Consider the following 15883-nt stretch of genomic DNA (forward strand, 5'->3'; position numbering starts at 1 on the left):
CAGTGCAGAGCTGTGCAGGCTTCTGTAAAAATGGCAGACAGTGAGGAGGGCCATGCAGGTTTGTGGGATTTTTAAAAATGGTGCAAAAATGGCATTATGGGATGTACAAAGTTGCATGCTGGGAATTTGATCCCTTACTCTCAGTCATCCTTGTGTGACTGGTTCCTGCCCCACTATGCATTGCCAAAACTTCCCAAAAGACAGTGTGCTGGACGGTGGCGAATTATACACTGGGATACTTATCCACAGTGCACTGTACTGTGCATTAGCACAAGCACTCCTGGTGAGTACGCGCAGTGCCGACACATGGAGACAAGTATGCATACCCACAAGCCATATACTAACTGTGACTGTTTTATGCCATTGTAACTTGCGTCGGCAAAAGTTTGTAGCATAGACATGCCCTTAAGATACGTCTACACTGCAATCAAAGCTGTGACTACAGCACATGTAGACATACATCAGGGGGGAGAGATCGCTCAGTGGTTTGAGCATTGGCCTGCTAAACCCAGGGTTGTGAGTTCAATCCTTGAGGGGGCCATATTTTTTTTCTTCAGGGGAGGGATAGCTCAGTGGTTTGAGCATTGGCCTGCTAAACCCAGGGTTGTGAGTTCAATCCTTGAGGAGATCACTTAAGGATCTGGGGCAAAAATTGGTCCTGCTAGTGAAGGCAGGGGGCTGGACTAGATGACCTTTTAAGGTCCCTTCCAGTTCTAGGAGATTGGTATATCTCCAATTATTATTATTATTATCTAGCTAGCTTGAATAACAATAGCAGTGAAGCTGAGGCATCTTAAATTGACTAGCTGCTCAAGAACATACCCAGGATCCCAGGCCAGCTGCCATGCATGCTGCTGTGGCTTTATGACTATCATTATTACAGTCACCTAGAACAAAGCTAGCTTGGGTATGTCTTCACAGGCAGCAACCACACTTCTGATTGCAGTGTAGATGTCCCCTTAGCTTTCAAATGTAGATGTCCCCTTAGCTTTGAAGAGCATGACAATATAATTGTGGTGTGTCATACTGACACTGAGTTGCATTCATGGCATGCTGTTGAAGTAGAGAGACCCGCGTATCACACACTTATGCAATATCACCTTGAAAATGTGATAATGTGGTGTCAAATATTGCACCTTTGCCAAAGACCTGCTTGTGGTGTCCAAAAGAGATACCTGTGGCTCCACAGCCGTAGTTTAAGTATCACTGACATACCACAGACAAATAGCATATATCCACAATACAGTACAGTATATAATGAATATGTGATTATGTGCTATTAAGTATTGTAAGGCTCTGGAAGCATTGCTCATGAGAAGCCATTCCTAGTATAGAGGAAACCTCTTGGAGGATAAGGGCACTTACACGACGGCAGAAGTATTTTCTAATTTTCCTGTATGTGTCATGCTAGATCAAACACACCCCTGTTCTCATCGTTCAGCACAGATTCATAGTGCATGGAGCATAAGGAATTGGGAACCTTTAGGGGAAGAAGTAAAAGGAAAAGGGAGGGATCCCCACTAGAGAGGCAAAGGCTGGTTGATCCAGTTATCAGGACACTAGCCTTGGATTTGGGAGACATGGATTCAACTTCCAGCTCAGACACAGATTTCCTGTGTGACTGTGAGCAAGTCACTAAGTCTCTCCATGCTGCCATTCCCTATCTGTAAAATGGGGACAATAGTACTTCCCTATCTCACAGGGATGTTGCAGGATAAATACTATGAAGATTGCAGAGTGCTAGACACAACGGGAAGGGAGCATATAAGAACATAAGAACATAAGAATACCTATAAATACCTATCAATACCTATAAAGGAAAGATACAAGGGATACAGTCCTGGCTCTATTAAATTCAATGGCAAAACTCCCACACACTTTAATGAAGGCAGAAGTTTATCCCAGAAGCAGGGACTGGGGAAATTACATGGAGGATCTAATGTATTCTCCTATCTGGGCCATTGTTCTATTCATATATACCTCTCTCTCCTTACCTGTTTTCTCTTTCCAACCCCCATCAAATGAATGATGGTCTAGACTTGCCCCACTCATTGTCCTGTCATAGCCTGTCATTCACTTTAATCAGTGAGAGGTTTTTCTCCTGGGTGGACGTATAGAGAAACAAGCATGCAGAGATGACTCACATGTGATGGATCTGCAGAATGACAGCTGAAACTAGTCCAGATTTCCTGAAAAAGATGCTGAATTCATGTGTTGCAAACCATGGCCTTGTCAGACAGCATTTGCATCATGAAAGGCTGGTGTGATTGGTTTAGCTGCCACTACTGTAGCTAGGAAAGAAAGAATAGAGAAGGAAAAGTGACAGCCACAGAAAGGGAGAAAATAGGTGTCAGCAAAAAAAACCAAAAAACAAACACCAAGGGGTATGAGGATGGCACTGAAACAGATTATGAAAAATAGACTGCAGGAATCAGACAAGTGAAAATAGACGGAGACATTAAAACTCACATAGAAAAGCCAGGGATAAAGAAAGAAAGAAAGAAAGAAAACAAAACAAAAACCAGGAACTGAATTCAGAAAGAACGATGGAAAACTACAATGAACCCCAAAGTCCAGTAACAGAAGAAAAAGAAACAAGTGCAGATAAGAGCCAGACAGAAAAGAAAAGAGTGGGATTATATTTAAAAGAGAAATATAACTCACAGTGGCAATGTGTTTGGGTATTTGAAGGTGGGGTACATAATATTCATTTATTACACATTTTGAGCCAGATTATTAGATGGCCTAAACAACTGTGTTAAGTTTAGGGGAGCTATTCCTGTTCGCACCAGCTGAGGATCTGGGAATCTACTATGTCTTTTAAAGAGATTAGTGATTAATATCAGTTCAGAATTAATTTAACTTGAATCCTTTTATAGGTATTAATCACTTGGAGATCAGTTTTTAAAATACTGTTAGTGGTAAAGTAAGTCAGGTAATGTCATGATGGCACCCAGCCTACCAATATTATGACTGTTTCTCAGTGTTTAAAAACAGCCAGTGAAAGAGGTTTTGTTGCAAATACAATTGAACAAAAGTGCCATTGTTTTTTATAGGAAAATTTGAAAAAAAACCCAACCCTTTTTTTTCAAAATCACTGTAATTTTTTAAAATGTATTTATTTTTGTTTTTGATGAAAACTCAATATTTTTGATTATTTGTTTTGTTTCTCCCTTATCTGTCTTCTTTCCCCCTTCCCACCCCGCACTTGGAACCCTGGTTTCTGGTAAATGATAAGATACAAAGGAAAAAAGGGAATAAAACGGAGGGAAAATACTGAAAAGTGAATTTTATTTTGTCTTCTGGTTTTTCATGGGGGAAAAAAACACAAAAATTTTGAAAAAAACCAACATTTTCCATAAAATTTTTGTGTAAAAAAAAAAAAGGGCTTTTGTCTGCAAACAATTTTTTGAGGGTAATTTTCCAACCAGCTCTCATTGCAAGAGCCTCTCTTTTTCGTTTGTTTGGAACATGACTAATTTTTCTCTGCTCGTGACTCTAAGGTCTGATCCAAAGTCCAGTGAAGTTTTTCTACTTACTTCATTAGGCTTTGGATCAGGCCTAGAGTGGACACACACAATTTCTTGGGGGTACTTCCTTATGAGCTATATACATACCTGACAGTTGACCTGCCTGCCCTCCAAAAAGGGCAAATTCCCCTTTGGTGCAGTGGGCTTGGCTGGTGCAGGGTACACTATGGGAGTCTTTCAGACACCTCCCTTTGCCAGTTATTAATTTTCATTTTTCTTTAATGAAAATTCTCTGCATCTGCCAGAGTCCACTGTGCAGTGGACAGCCCATCCTCTGGACTGATCAAATATCACACACAGCTAGTTTATGAAATCTTTCTCCTATCACATGGGTTTTCTTTGGAGCAGCAGGCTCTTCAGTCGGTGGACCATTTGAACAGCTGATTTGACTAAATTAAACATTTATTGATTATTATTGATTTCATCAAAAATTTTGATGGGAAATTAACAAAATGTTATCATATTGACTTATGTTTACAATATCATAGACTAATTGAAATGATAAAGTCTAAACATTACTTCGAGATTCCCAAAATGCAATATTCTGGATATTTCATTTTGTAGTAAATTTTGACCTTTCATTCTGAATTGGGAGGAAAGAAGATTTCAGAATGTTGAAATGTTCCACAGAATGAAAATTCTATTTCCCTACCCAACCATCTCTACTGCTCAGCTGTTCTGAGGTCATCTGCTCCAACCACAGGTGCAGCTTGCTCACAGACAATGTAAAAAGACCAGTGATATTCAATTGTAATTTACCAGCACTTAGGTTCTAATACTAAATGCTGATCAGAGAGGTCCTTTATCTTCAAAAATTATTGCTCACTTTTATTTAGTTTTATGTATTTTTTTTATTTTTGCTAATGTCATTTTGACAGCCCAGTATATGCACTATTGTCTTTAGCTGTTATCACAAAATGGTACAAAGTTAATACTTCATTGCATATCTCTAAGACTGGGTAGTCATAGACAGACCGCAGGCCAAATCCAGACTGCCAGATGCTTTTGAACAGACCACGAAAGCTTTTATTTACTTATTATTATCATTACTGTTATTGTGGTATAAAAATGTTTCTCTGTAGTCTGGACCTTGACTATACCTTGACTAAGAAATTTGGACCTTGACAAAAAGTTATTGACTGCCCCTGTTCTAAGATAACTGGTATGCTGCTGTTTAAGCAATATAGAGAAGCTGCATTGATGTACATATATAAACTATGGATTTATAGCGCAGTTTTATTGACCTTTTTAGGCCTAAATTTTCCAGACTAATCAATGTCTTTTGGTGTCTAAAATTATTCAGCATGGCTAACCACAATCTGTGACCATGTTTGAAATATAGGCCCTAATTCATAAAAAAAGAAGTGTTGGAATAAATGATATTATTTTCCTCCAACTATGTGACATGTTTCACTATCCAGATTTGTTATTGATGTAGGATGAAATTTCAGAGCTGTTATTTAGTGTCTTATCACCATCACTCAATAGTAGATTTCTCCATTCCAATTTTAAACTTAAAGTAGTCTGAAGGAATAGGGGAAGAGATTTGCTAAGAACACCTGGAGTATTTCCTCACACTGCTGACTTACATAAGCATTTAAGAGAAACAAGGTGGGTGAGGTAATATCTTTTATTCCGTTGGTGAGGGAGACAAGCTTTCGAGCTTACACAGAGCTATTCTTCAGGTCTGAGAAAGAAGAGCTCGGTGTAAGCTTGAAAGCTTGTCTTTCTCACCAAAAGAAGTTGGTCCAAGAAAAAATATTACCTCACCTACCTTGTCTTTCTGATCTCCTGAGACCAACACAGCTATAACAACAGTGCATAAGCATTTACCTCTATTCCATTTTACTCAGGTTCTCATACCATTCTCATCACATTATCTGAGCACCTTCCAGAAGTGTATTAAGTGATTCAACTAGCATTTGTCACATGTTTCTCCTTTTTTCTTACCCTTTTCTTTCGAAGGGGAAAATAATGTGAGGTTTTAGCTTTTATGTATCTGCTGTGGTTTGTTAGTGAAGGTTAGGTCAAAGGAGTGCAATCACCCTTGGGATGGAAAGTGGTGACATTTGAGGTGGTGGTTAGATTCTGCAGGAGTTTCTTGCACAGCCCTGGACCAGCCCCAGAGAAAGCAGTGTCTCCTTCAGAGATAAGATTTACCCTAGCCATGGACAGCTGTGTTGTTCCTGGGGACTGGCATTGTCCAGCATGGTACACATCCCAGAGTATCCTTGATCCAAACCATTTTGAGCTCCTTGATGATAAGGCCAGACTTTGAATTTGAATTCTACCTTTATGAAAATTTCTAGGTGAAAAACAATTGGCCAGAAAAAAATCATGTCTCTAAAAATAATTTAGTATTATTACATTTCTGACCAGTAAATATATTTTGCTGCCAAGTCTGCAAAACTGTATTGATTGGCTGGCAATTTAATAAACAGGGTGATAGAAATTATTAGTACTGGTATTAAAGTAATGATTAGAGTCTCTCAAATGAGGGACATGCAAGGTCCTATATGTACACAGGACATCAGAAAGGACTTATTGTTATCTTTCTTTTTATCACATGCACAGACCAATTAAGTGACTTGCCCAGTATCACACAGAAAATTTGTGGTAGAGCTGGGAACTGAACTGGCATCTTAGGGGTTCCACTGCTGTGCTTTAATCACATGACCATGCCTTCTCTTTATTACAGTGATTAATATATATGTGTATATATATATATATATATTTGTCCATGGCTGTTCTTCTACCCACAACTTCCAACTGCACTTCACATACAGCTGAGCTGTGTTTAAACATCAACTTTTCTTTAATAAAAAGTCATTAAAAAATCTAAATCAAAGGTTTCTGAATTCTCACTCTTTTTCTTGCTAAACAAAAGTGACTATTCAAAGATGTCCGTCTGGGAGTGGAGCACTAAACAAAGAGAAGGGGAAAGCAGTGACTGTTTTAAGTATAACATTTGGCTTGTATGCAGCTTTCATTAAGTTTTGAATCTTGGCAGTACCAATTTTAATTTTATCTTTTTATTAAAAAAAAAAAAAAAATCTTGACCCGTAAACATTTCCTAATTTAGCTTTCTCCATAGCAAAGGAAAAGCTGGGAGTGCAGTCATGTTGAAAGTTTTAGACACAGCTGTGCTGAGAAGAAACAGCTCCTTGTGGGAAAACATCCTTAACTTCAAGATTTAGTTTAGTTTCAGTGATTTGATGGCACATTTTCACAAGTGACCTCAGTCTTTGGCTGTCCTGGCCAGCATTAAGCACCTAGAACCTTATGTACTTGCCATTGACCTCTGATAAAGTTGGAGGTGGTCAGTACCTCCAAAAATTAAGCTCTGGGGCCATCATTCTCAAAAAAGTCTGTAATTTTGAGTGCTTAACTTGAGACATTTTGCATGTTGAAGTGTGGGCACCCGAAAAAAAAAAAGGCAATCAAAATTTGAGGCTACCTTTGAAAATTTGAGCCTTAGCCTTTAGGAAACTGTTTCTTAAGTAGATAACACTTGGGAACTGCCTGTTTCTAAGGAGTTTTAGGGGAATGGATGGGGGCACTAGTATGGGAGGTCAAAGGGGTTTCTTAGAGTTGGGAGCTAAGGCATGTCTCTTGTCTGTAACATGTCCCTCTCTACATCACCCTCACCCTGCTGGAAACCCTCACAGGTTTCTGGCACACATTTTTCACAGTTCCCAACCTGAACTGGGAATCAGCAGTGGGTAGAAAGCTCATGGCAGTGAGTTTGCAGAATGTGAGGATCCATTCTGCCATGAGGAAGAAGAAAAAGGGAATTAGGAGCTGAAGAAAGGATCTGAGCATTTTAACTGGAGATGGAGAACTGAGGCATTGAATACTAGTTTGATATTATATGTGTATACATGAAGGTGCGCACACATGCACACATATACTGTTCTCCAGTTCATCAGTGTGTGCATTAAATACATATTGTAATTGTGGTAAAAATATTCTGGAGATATTTGCACATTGAAAAATATGGTTAGTACTGTCAGCCAAAATCCTGTGTTACCAGGTTGCGTGCTGAATGGTCACTGCACTGCTCCATTGGGAGTTTTGCCAGTGACTTCAGTGGGTGCAGGATCAGTAAATAACTGATCTGGCTAATCAGTGTTACCTTGCTCCATAGCAGCATAAGCTGAGGGAGGCTGAACTTGAGCTGCTGTGTTTATTTTGTATTTCACTGTAAATACCCAGAGTGCTGAGCTGTGGTGGTGTTTTCTGCAATGCAGGAGGCAGTATTTATTTTGTTTATTGGGTTCACTACCTTTACCTCGAGTTAAGCACATTTCAGTGATATCTTAAAATGATTTTTTTTCCTCATTACCAAATCTTCTGTGAGTCAGATTTGTCTTCATGAACCCTAATGCTGTTAGAATTTCCTCAGTCTTCTCCCAACAAGAGGGAGACATCTCCACCTGGTGGCCCACCTTAAAACATTGCAAGAGCAAAGTTGCTTTAATGCAGAGTGGGGGAGGACTACATCCTTTCCTTTGCAAAGAGGTTTTGCAGAAACATTGTACTGTGTGGGCATAGTACTCAATGCATTTCCACTCAGTCTTCAGGTGATTGAGTTAGAAAGGACATAGTAACTTGTATTTAGCATGTACAAAATTACATAAGACAGAAATGTAATCAGGAAAAAGCACTGGAATAACTAGAGGGCAGCTGCTCACTTAGGGAACCATTCTATGCAGTGTCTTTTCAGAGAAGCTACCACAACAGAAAATGCGATGTGCCTCCTCCCTCCCCCACCCCCTACATCCTGCTGTAGTCTCATCATGACTTTGCAGTAAATCACGAAAGAGAAATCAATCACAAATTACAAACCATCCACTAGTACAGGAATGTTACCAATCATAAGTAAATTGTAAATCAGCCTTGACTGCAAGAGCTGGAGAAAATATATGAATGCCTGATTTCTTATAACTTCAGTTTTGTCAGGTCTCCTAGATACATTTTGCCATAGGTTAGACATCCAATTGCATTTGGGATGACAAATGTAGGAGACAAAAATAAAAAAATATCAATCTTGCTCCCACTAACTTACTCTGTGTCTGCCACTGGTGTGACTTCTGCTGGAATAGTGTGTCCAGTTCTCTTGTCCAAAACTCAAGAAAGATATTGGTAAGCTGGAGAAGTTTCAGAGAGGATTCAAAAGAATGATTAAAGAGTCAGAAAACATGCCCTATAACGATAGGCTCAAACAGCTCAATCTATTTATTTTAAGAAAGAGAAGATTAAGGAGTGACTTGATTACAGTCTATTGCTCTACATGGGGAACAAATATTTGATGATGGACTTTTTAATATGGTACAGAACAGTATAACACAATCCAATGGCGGGAAATTTAAGCTAGGTAAATTCAAACTGGAAATACAGCATAAATTTTTAACCGTGATGGTAATTAACCATTGGAGCAATTTCCCAAAGGTTGTGGTAGATTCTTCACACTGACAATTTTTAAATCAAGATTGGATATTTTTTCTAACAGATCTGCTCTAGGAATTATTTTGGGAAAGTCTATGGCCTGTGTTATACAGGTGGTCAAACTAGATGGTCACAATTTTCTCTTCTGGATTTGGAATCTATTAATATAAGCTAGGGACAATCAAAGGTGTAGAATAAGCAAACACTTTTTCAGTCAGCCCATCTGAATTGTTATTGAGGAAATCATTAACTCATGAGCCGAGTAAGAATCAAATTATTTTTTTCCTTCTTCCTGAGACCCCTTAGGTATCAGAGTACAATTGGATGAGATACCCATTGCTTTGTTGCTAGTAGTGCTGTGTTTTACACATTTCTTCCTATGAAGCTTCTTTTTGTTGTCCACCATTTGAGCATTGTCCATATCGCAGTGTGGACAGGTTTGGCTTTATTTTGAGTCTGGCCAATGACCTAATGTTGACCCTTTCATCCAGAGATGAAATATACCATTAATCTGAGGAGACTGTCCTTTGCACTACGGTGCAAAAGTTTACTTGGGTTTTCTCTTTCATCCAAATTAATTCTTCACTGCACCAAACATGAGCAATCAGGCTTTGTGCAGGAAGCTAACAGGGGTGAGGAGGAAGAATTCACTCTCTAATCTGTGGGGTAGTCATGAGGCACTACTCAGCCCCTGTATAGCTGCTATCCTAGCTTTGAAGGTCAGAATAGGAGCCATTATCCTTCCCCAGCCCCTTTGTGCTGAGGGCGTCTCAGTTTGATCACAGATCCTGTGCTCCACTCCACTGTGTCCTACTTAGGGCTCACACAGATCTTCCCTTTGCAGTATGGAAAAGACACAAGGATGCACTTCTCATTTTGGCTGTCAGCAGCCCTCCCTCCTGTCCAGCTCCAGGATGGACCAGTACCGAAACTTCCCAAAAGACCTCGAACCAGCCCTCCACATCACTTGCCCTAGTTCATCATATTGCTCTCCTGCCACTTTCAGCCAGTTGTTGAAGTTTTTTTAAAAAAATCAGTCACTAGCATTAATTCCACTCAGTATCTCAATCTGTTTCTTTTCAGAGGCGTGCAGCTGATAATTTGAGGAGACATCATCAATACCAGGTGAAGGCCCGTGTTTGTTTGTTTTTTTTAGCATGGGTAATTATTAGAGAGGGATGGGATAGGATTTCCCCGCTTCCCCCACATATTTCAAGAAAAATCTCTTTAATTGAAACAATTATGTTTCATTGAGAAAACGCGTTGATGAAATGTTTTGACTGGCTCTAGAAGTTTTAAAAATTTTGTAGTGACTTAGAAAAGCAAGCAAAAATGCAGTTGGTTCAGTGAATGTATGTCCAGTTAGCATTGCCAGCGAAACTAACACACTCTTTTAAATCTTTTAGGAAGTGATGAGAAATCTTGTTAAGCGATACGTTGCCGCAATGATAAGAGATGCCAAAACTGAAGAAGGACTCACAGAAGAGAATTTTAAGGTGACTATTTTCATGCTTATCAATGTAATAATAAAATGTCAAATGACTACAGAGCATCAAACAAACAATCATGCAACTGCCATTCACTTACAGCTTAGAGGACAGTCTGTGTGGCCTGCCTGACCACATGCATTCATTCTGCACACAAAATATTGCTCCTTTTTGTTCTTTCCAGTACAATCTCTTTAGACTTTCACAGCTGTTAAATTAATAAATAATTATGGGCAGCATAGCCTAATGATTGGTGTCAAATGACCTGTGTTCTATTCATGGGTATCCCAATGGATTACTAGGTCAGCTTGGGCCAATCATTTAAACATTTTGGACCAGGCTCTTTCCAGTGGAGGAAACAGACAGCTTAATTGGCTAGCTGGGAACCTTCTCTGTGTAGGAGAATCCCAAAGTGGGGTACAGCTTGTGTGATTGACCAGACTGATAGAGCAAGATGGAAATACTTCCACATCTCAGAAAATTAGCTCTTCTGCCATGGAGTGCAGGGCTGGATGGAAGAGCCAGTGTACACGCCAGACTGTTAGGTTAGCTGAGGACTCACTTTATCCTTCAATATAATAGCACTGAGATAGTTTATAGTAGAACTAAGAATAAGTTTATTAACAAAGAACAGAAATTTAAGTGATACTCAGTGAGAGAAAAAGAGAGAGGTATGGTTACAATCTAAACAAAACTAAGTACACTTTCTAGTGACTAAAACTCAATTCTAGAAACTTATGTTTTTGCTGAAAACAGTCTGTCACTTACAGCAAGTTATCAGCAGCTCCTGCCCTTCAGGCCAGGAGAATCAAATTTCACAGGCTCAGAGGGTGCTGTTCCTTATGTCCCCTAAGTGAAGGATAACCAGAATGTCTTTTTTTCTCTCCATATCTTTTCCAAAGTCCATTGTCTTTGTCTCAAAAGCCAGGCAGACTTACTTGGGTTGCAGACGCAAAACTCTGCAGAGTTCACTAAGTGCTTTCTTCCATTGCTTGTTTGATTGCTTGGTTTACCTTATATGTAAATGTACTTCCACTGTCCTGCCTATAATCAAGCTAGTTAGATAGAGGAATCCACATTCTTGGGTCTAGAGCAGGCCTGATTTGTACACTGCCTATGAAACACATTTTAAGAACACATTTCCAGCACACATACATAACCCTTTGTACACATGCCATTCATACATCACACAAGGATTTTGGGATCAGTGTGTCACCAGTTTACATGTGATACCTTACATGATACCTCTTAGATACGTGTTATGACAACAATGTGTTGGGGATTATGTGTATCAGGGCTATTATGATGCTGGCAGTTAAGTGCTAAAGTGAGGAAAGATCATTTGATGATGACCTGATCTTGGAAGGATGATGAGTTTATACTGGTCCTGGTTCTCAAACTGTGAACTTCAGAAGAAATGATGTTCTTAGTGTCACTGGGTGGCAAACTACAAAATTCAGCTATTAAAACTTGTTAAACCAAAAGGCTGGAAGCTTCTTTAAATTAGCCAGTCATCCTGTGTCTGTAAATGTTGGCAGTTGGCATTGAGGGGCTCTTAGGGTCACAGACCCCCCCTTCTTTTTTAAAATCAAAGATTAAATTCAGCAGATCTTGATGAAGCTAATGGGAGAGAGGATGGCCTCACCTACCACACCTCTTAGGTTCACTACTGTGCCTTTCCACTCTCATAGACTATCCCCAGTTCACCCACTACCACCACTTCCTGAACTCCCAAATCCTTAAAATACATAGTTCCTGGGGCCATCCACCTGGAAGCTAGTGCACCTTGTAAAGGATAATAACATTCGGTGGGTTAAGGAATAGCAGTGAAAATGCTCTGCCTATATAGGAGTAGCACAGTCTAGTGAGCCAGACATAGGTATGGGAGGTAAGACAGCCAGAGTTCTCATCCTAGCACTGCCAGTGATTTAGACAAGGGGTCATGGGCACTTTACGTAAGCTCTCAGGCTTTCCTCTGGGAAGTATTAATATTCGCTTCTCCGCCTTCCATGGGAATTGTGAGGACGGATCTGAAGCATTCACAAAGCACTTAGAAGATGTCAGAGAAAAATAAAAATTAACATCCATAATACTATATATTTACAAATGAACACATTTGCTCAAACATTCAGGTGTTGTTCTTTATTACAAAGACAAACCAAACAAAACCAAAACAGATTCCCAAGTTTTAAATGCTTCCTATATCTTCCTAACTTTTTAGGAGTTAAAGCAAGATATTTCCAGCTTTCGTTTTGAAGTCCTGGGTTTGTTGAAAGGAAACAGACTTTCTAATTTGCAAACTTCAAAAATCAACAAAGAAGCCTCTTCTTTGTTAGAGGCTGATGAAAACTGTGAGAGTGGAGGAAAAGAGAAAGTAAAGAAAAAGAACTTCAGCCTTTTTGACATAACTACACTGATTCATCCAAGATCAGCTGCTATAGCCTCTGAACCACATAACATAAGCAATGGAGCTGCACTGATGGTGTCTGAGCCCATAAAAGAGAAACAAAAAAGGGTGAACTTTGTAACAGACATAAAAAGCTTTGGATTATTTCATAGACGATCGAAAACAAGCTCCCTGGAACTGAGTGCAAATAAAATATTCTCTGTGTCTGAAGAAGTTTCACAACAACAGGTGGATGAACAATGCGAGAAAACTACTGAACTGGAAGGGGAAAAAATGGTCATGAACTGTGCATTAAGTATCCAAGGTCTCAATGAAAAGTGCATGCTAACAAACAATAAGCAAACCAACAGTGAGACTTTGGATTCACAGCACGAGGAGAATGATTGTGCTGTGGAAACTGAGAAGACAGAGGTACAGGACTCAGACCCCCCCACACCAGAGGATTTGCTGGACAAGAAGTTGGACATTACCAGTGACTCGGAGATGAACGAAGAGACAGTTGTTCAGGATGATTATGTAACAACGAGGTTGTGATGCGAGTAGGAGTGAGCATATACAAATATATATATTTTGCATAGTGCTTTTTTGGGCAGGATGTTTTAAAAGTTATATTAGAAAGTATAGAATTACACTTTATAGTATTCAACAACCATGGCACATGAACTTGTAACATAATTAGGTGAGGGAAAGACAATAGAGGAACCTTCTGTTTTGTAGCCTGCTTTAGCTTTCACAATTTGTTTTACATTTTTTTAATAAATGGAAGCATCTTGTATTCTTGTACTGTTGCAATAACCCACAGAAACTTTTTAGCTATCTTTTTTCAATTAAAACAAATGCAATTTCTCTCATATGATAGTTGACTCCTATGATAAATATTTTTCTATGCAAATAAAAAGTAGCTTAATCTTGTAAGCCTTTACTTAACTTTTTTAGTTCCTTAAAGATAATGGGCAGCATAATAATCCATAAGCAGTTTCTGTCAATACAATTATTTAAATGGGTAGAAATTTGATTTGCTTCAGATGTTATGGAAATAAATTAAAACATAATTTATCATTTATTTATTGAAAGAGTGTTAATAACTGTACATTATGAATAATTTTCCTATTTGGTTATTTAATTATACTTCCCCGTCCCCCATAGAGTTATGACCCTACTGATGACATTGTTACAATTTAATTTGCAAAAAAATTGGGTTGTATAAAATGTTTCCTTTCTTATAGTAAACAAAATGTTTATGGCTTGCTACAATTTTATGACTGTTTATTCCGAAAGAAATCACAATCAGTACCAGCTATTATTTCTCCAAACATCTGCTTTTTCCAAATGTGGGCAAACTATGCACTTCAATATACAATTGCTCATTAGCTTCTGCCTTCATATTACAACTGCATTTGCTAAGAGCAAGATTACTTCAGAAAAAAATCCTCCTAAATATTAGAAAAATATGACAATCTGTTAGGAATATTTGAAAGGCAAACCTAACAGAGGTTTTCTGGATCATCACAGAGTTTTGGGGTACCTAATGGATGATTTTATGCAAAAATACGTAGACATTCAAATGTATAATAGAAGCCTGATAATATTTTTCATAAATGACAAGTGATTTAATGTCTTAGTCAAAATGAGTATTTTTAAAATTAAACAGTATGTTTCTTTTTAATCGGTGACTGGTGTCCTATATTATTAAGATAGAATAAATATAAAAATGCACACTATAAACTACAGAAAGGTCCACGGAAACTTTTGAATACACCACAATAAGGTAGCCATTCCATTCTTAAATTCATCTTGTTGTGATAGGTTTTACAGTTTATATTGTCCTGTGTTCGGGGATCCCAGAACACAGAATTACCTTATATACTGGATCCCAGGAAGTACATAACAAAGGTGGAATTAACCATGGATGGCACCTTTTCCATGTTTTTGAGAGCTGAGCAGAAACCAAATGTTTACAGACACATTTGGTAAAGCTCCTAAGTTGCCCCTGCAACATGTAAGTGCTCTTACATGTGGAAAACAGGTAACTGTGAGCTCATGTGAGTTTTGCATGCAAATGTTGGATTTGAATATTCTCTCCTTTTAAAAGTGACAAAGAGTCCTGTGGCACCTTGTAGACTAACAGACGTATTGGAGCATAAGGTTTCGTGGATGAATACCCACTTCATCAGACGCATGCTCCAATACATCTGTTAATCTATAAGGTGCCACAGGACTCTGTCACTTTTTACAGATCCAGACTAACATGGCTACCCCTCTGATACTCTCCTTTAAAAATATACCTCACAGAATAGATTCTATATTTGTGTCCTTAGTTTCTTTTGATTTTTAGGGTCGCTATACAACAGTTCGCAGATTGATATTGTTATCCCATGATGTGGCAGCAGCTACCATATGCTCAGTTGGTATTATGTCTCTTCAAAAAATATTGCCTTGTAATACTTCTACTGTACAAACTCATTATCCAAATCAAACGTCCAAGTGTTCTATTCATTTCAATAGGACTTTGTAAAGTAGAAATAATTGCTAGTGCAAATTATATGGTCTGATACAGCTGAATAAACATTCCACAAAATGCTACTTTTACCACAGGAGACCCTTTAGCAGCAGCCATATTCTTCACACTGAGCTAGATCACAACCAGAACCATGAAAGGCACCTCCTTTTCTTTGGCGCTTCAGATCAAAGGAACCTCACTCATGGCCCATTGTGCTAGGCGCTGTACAAACACAGAACAAAAAGATGGTTCCTGTCCCAATGAACTTACAACTGGAACCACAATAATAATAATCTAGGCTTGCACAGATGTTCATGCTTTTGGCTCCTGCCATGCAATGATTTCCAGGAGTAAGCTCCAATGATGGAACTTGTTGTTTTCTTTGGCTACCCTCATTAGTATTAAATTTGGTGGAAGTAACTATTTTCTCCTCTTCCACCAGGGATCAAAACTGTAGTCCCTGAGTGCAGCTCCCATTAACATTAATACAGTAGGACCAGCCAAAAAGAAC

The 15883-nt window shown here is 38.7% G+C and overlaps 1 protein-coding gene across 3 annotated transcripts in view; it reads left to right on the plus strand.

Annotated features, from left to right (window-relative positions):
- The window catches only part of TRPC4 (transient receptor potential cation channel subfamily C member 4), a 199358-nt gene extending 184846 nt beyond the window's left edge, over positions 1–14512 (plus strand). For all 3 annotated transcript variants that reach the window (XM_045015238.1, XM_045015230.1, XM_045015247.1), the window contains 3 exons: positions 10062–10103; positions 10385–10474; positions 12687–14512. In XM_045015238.1, coding sequence (XP_044871173.1) covers positions 10062–10103; positions 10385–10474; positions 12687–13406 — 852 coding nt within the window. In that variant the 3' untranslated portion in view covers positions 13407–14512. The remainder of the gene's footprint in view (positions 1–10061; positions 10104–10384; positions 10475–12686) is intronic.
- Positions 14513–15883: the final 1371 nt, after the last annotated feature.

Source organism: Mauremys mutica, chromosome 1 (genome assembly GCF_020497125.1).
Source record: "Mauremys mutica isolate MM-2020 ecotype Southern chromosome 1, ASM2049712v1, whole genome shotgun sequence".
Classification (NCBI taxonomy): Eukaryota; Metazoa; Chordata; order Testudines; family Geoemydidae; genus Mauremys; species Mauremys mutica.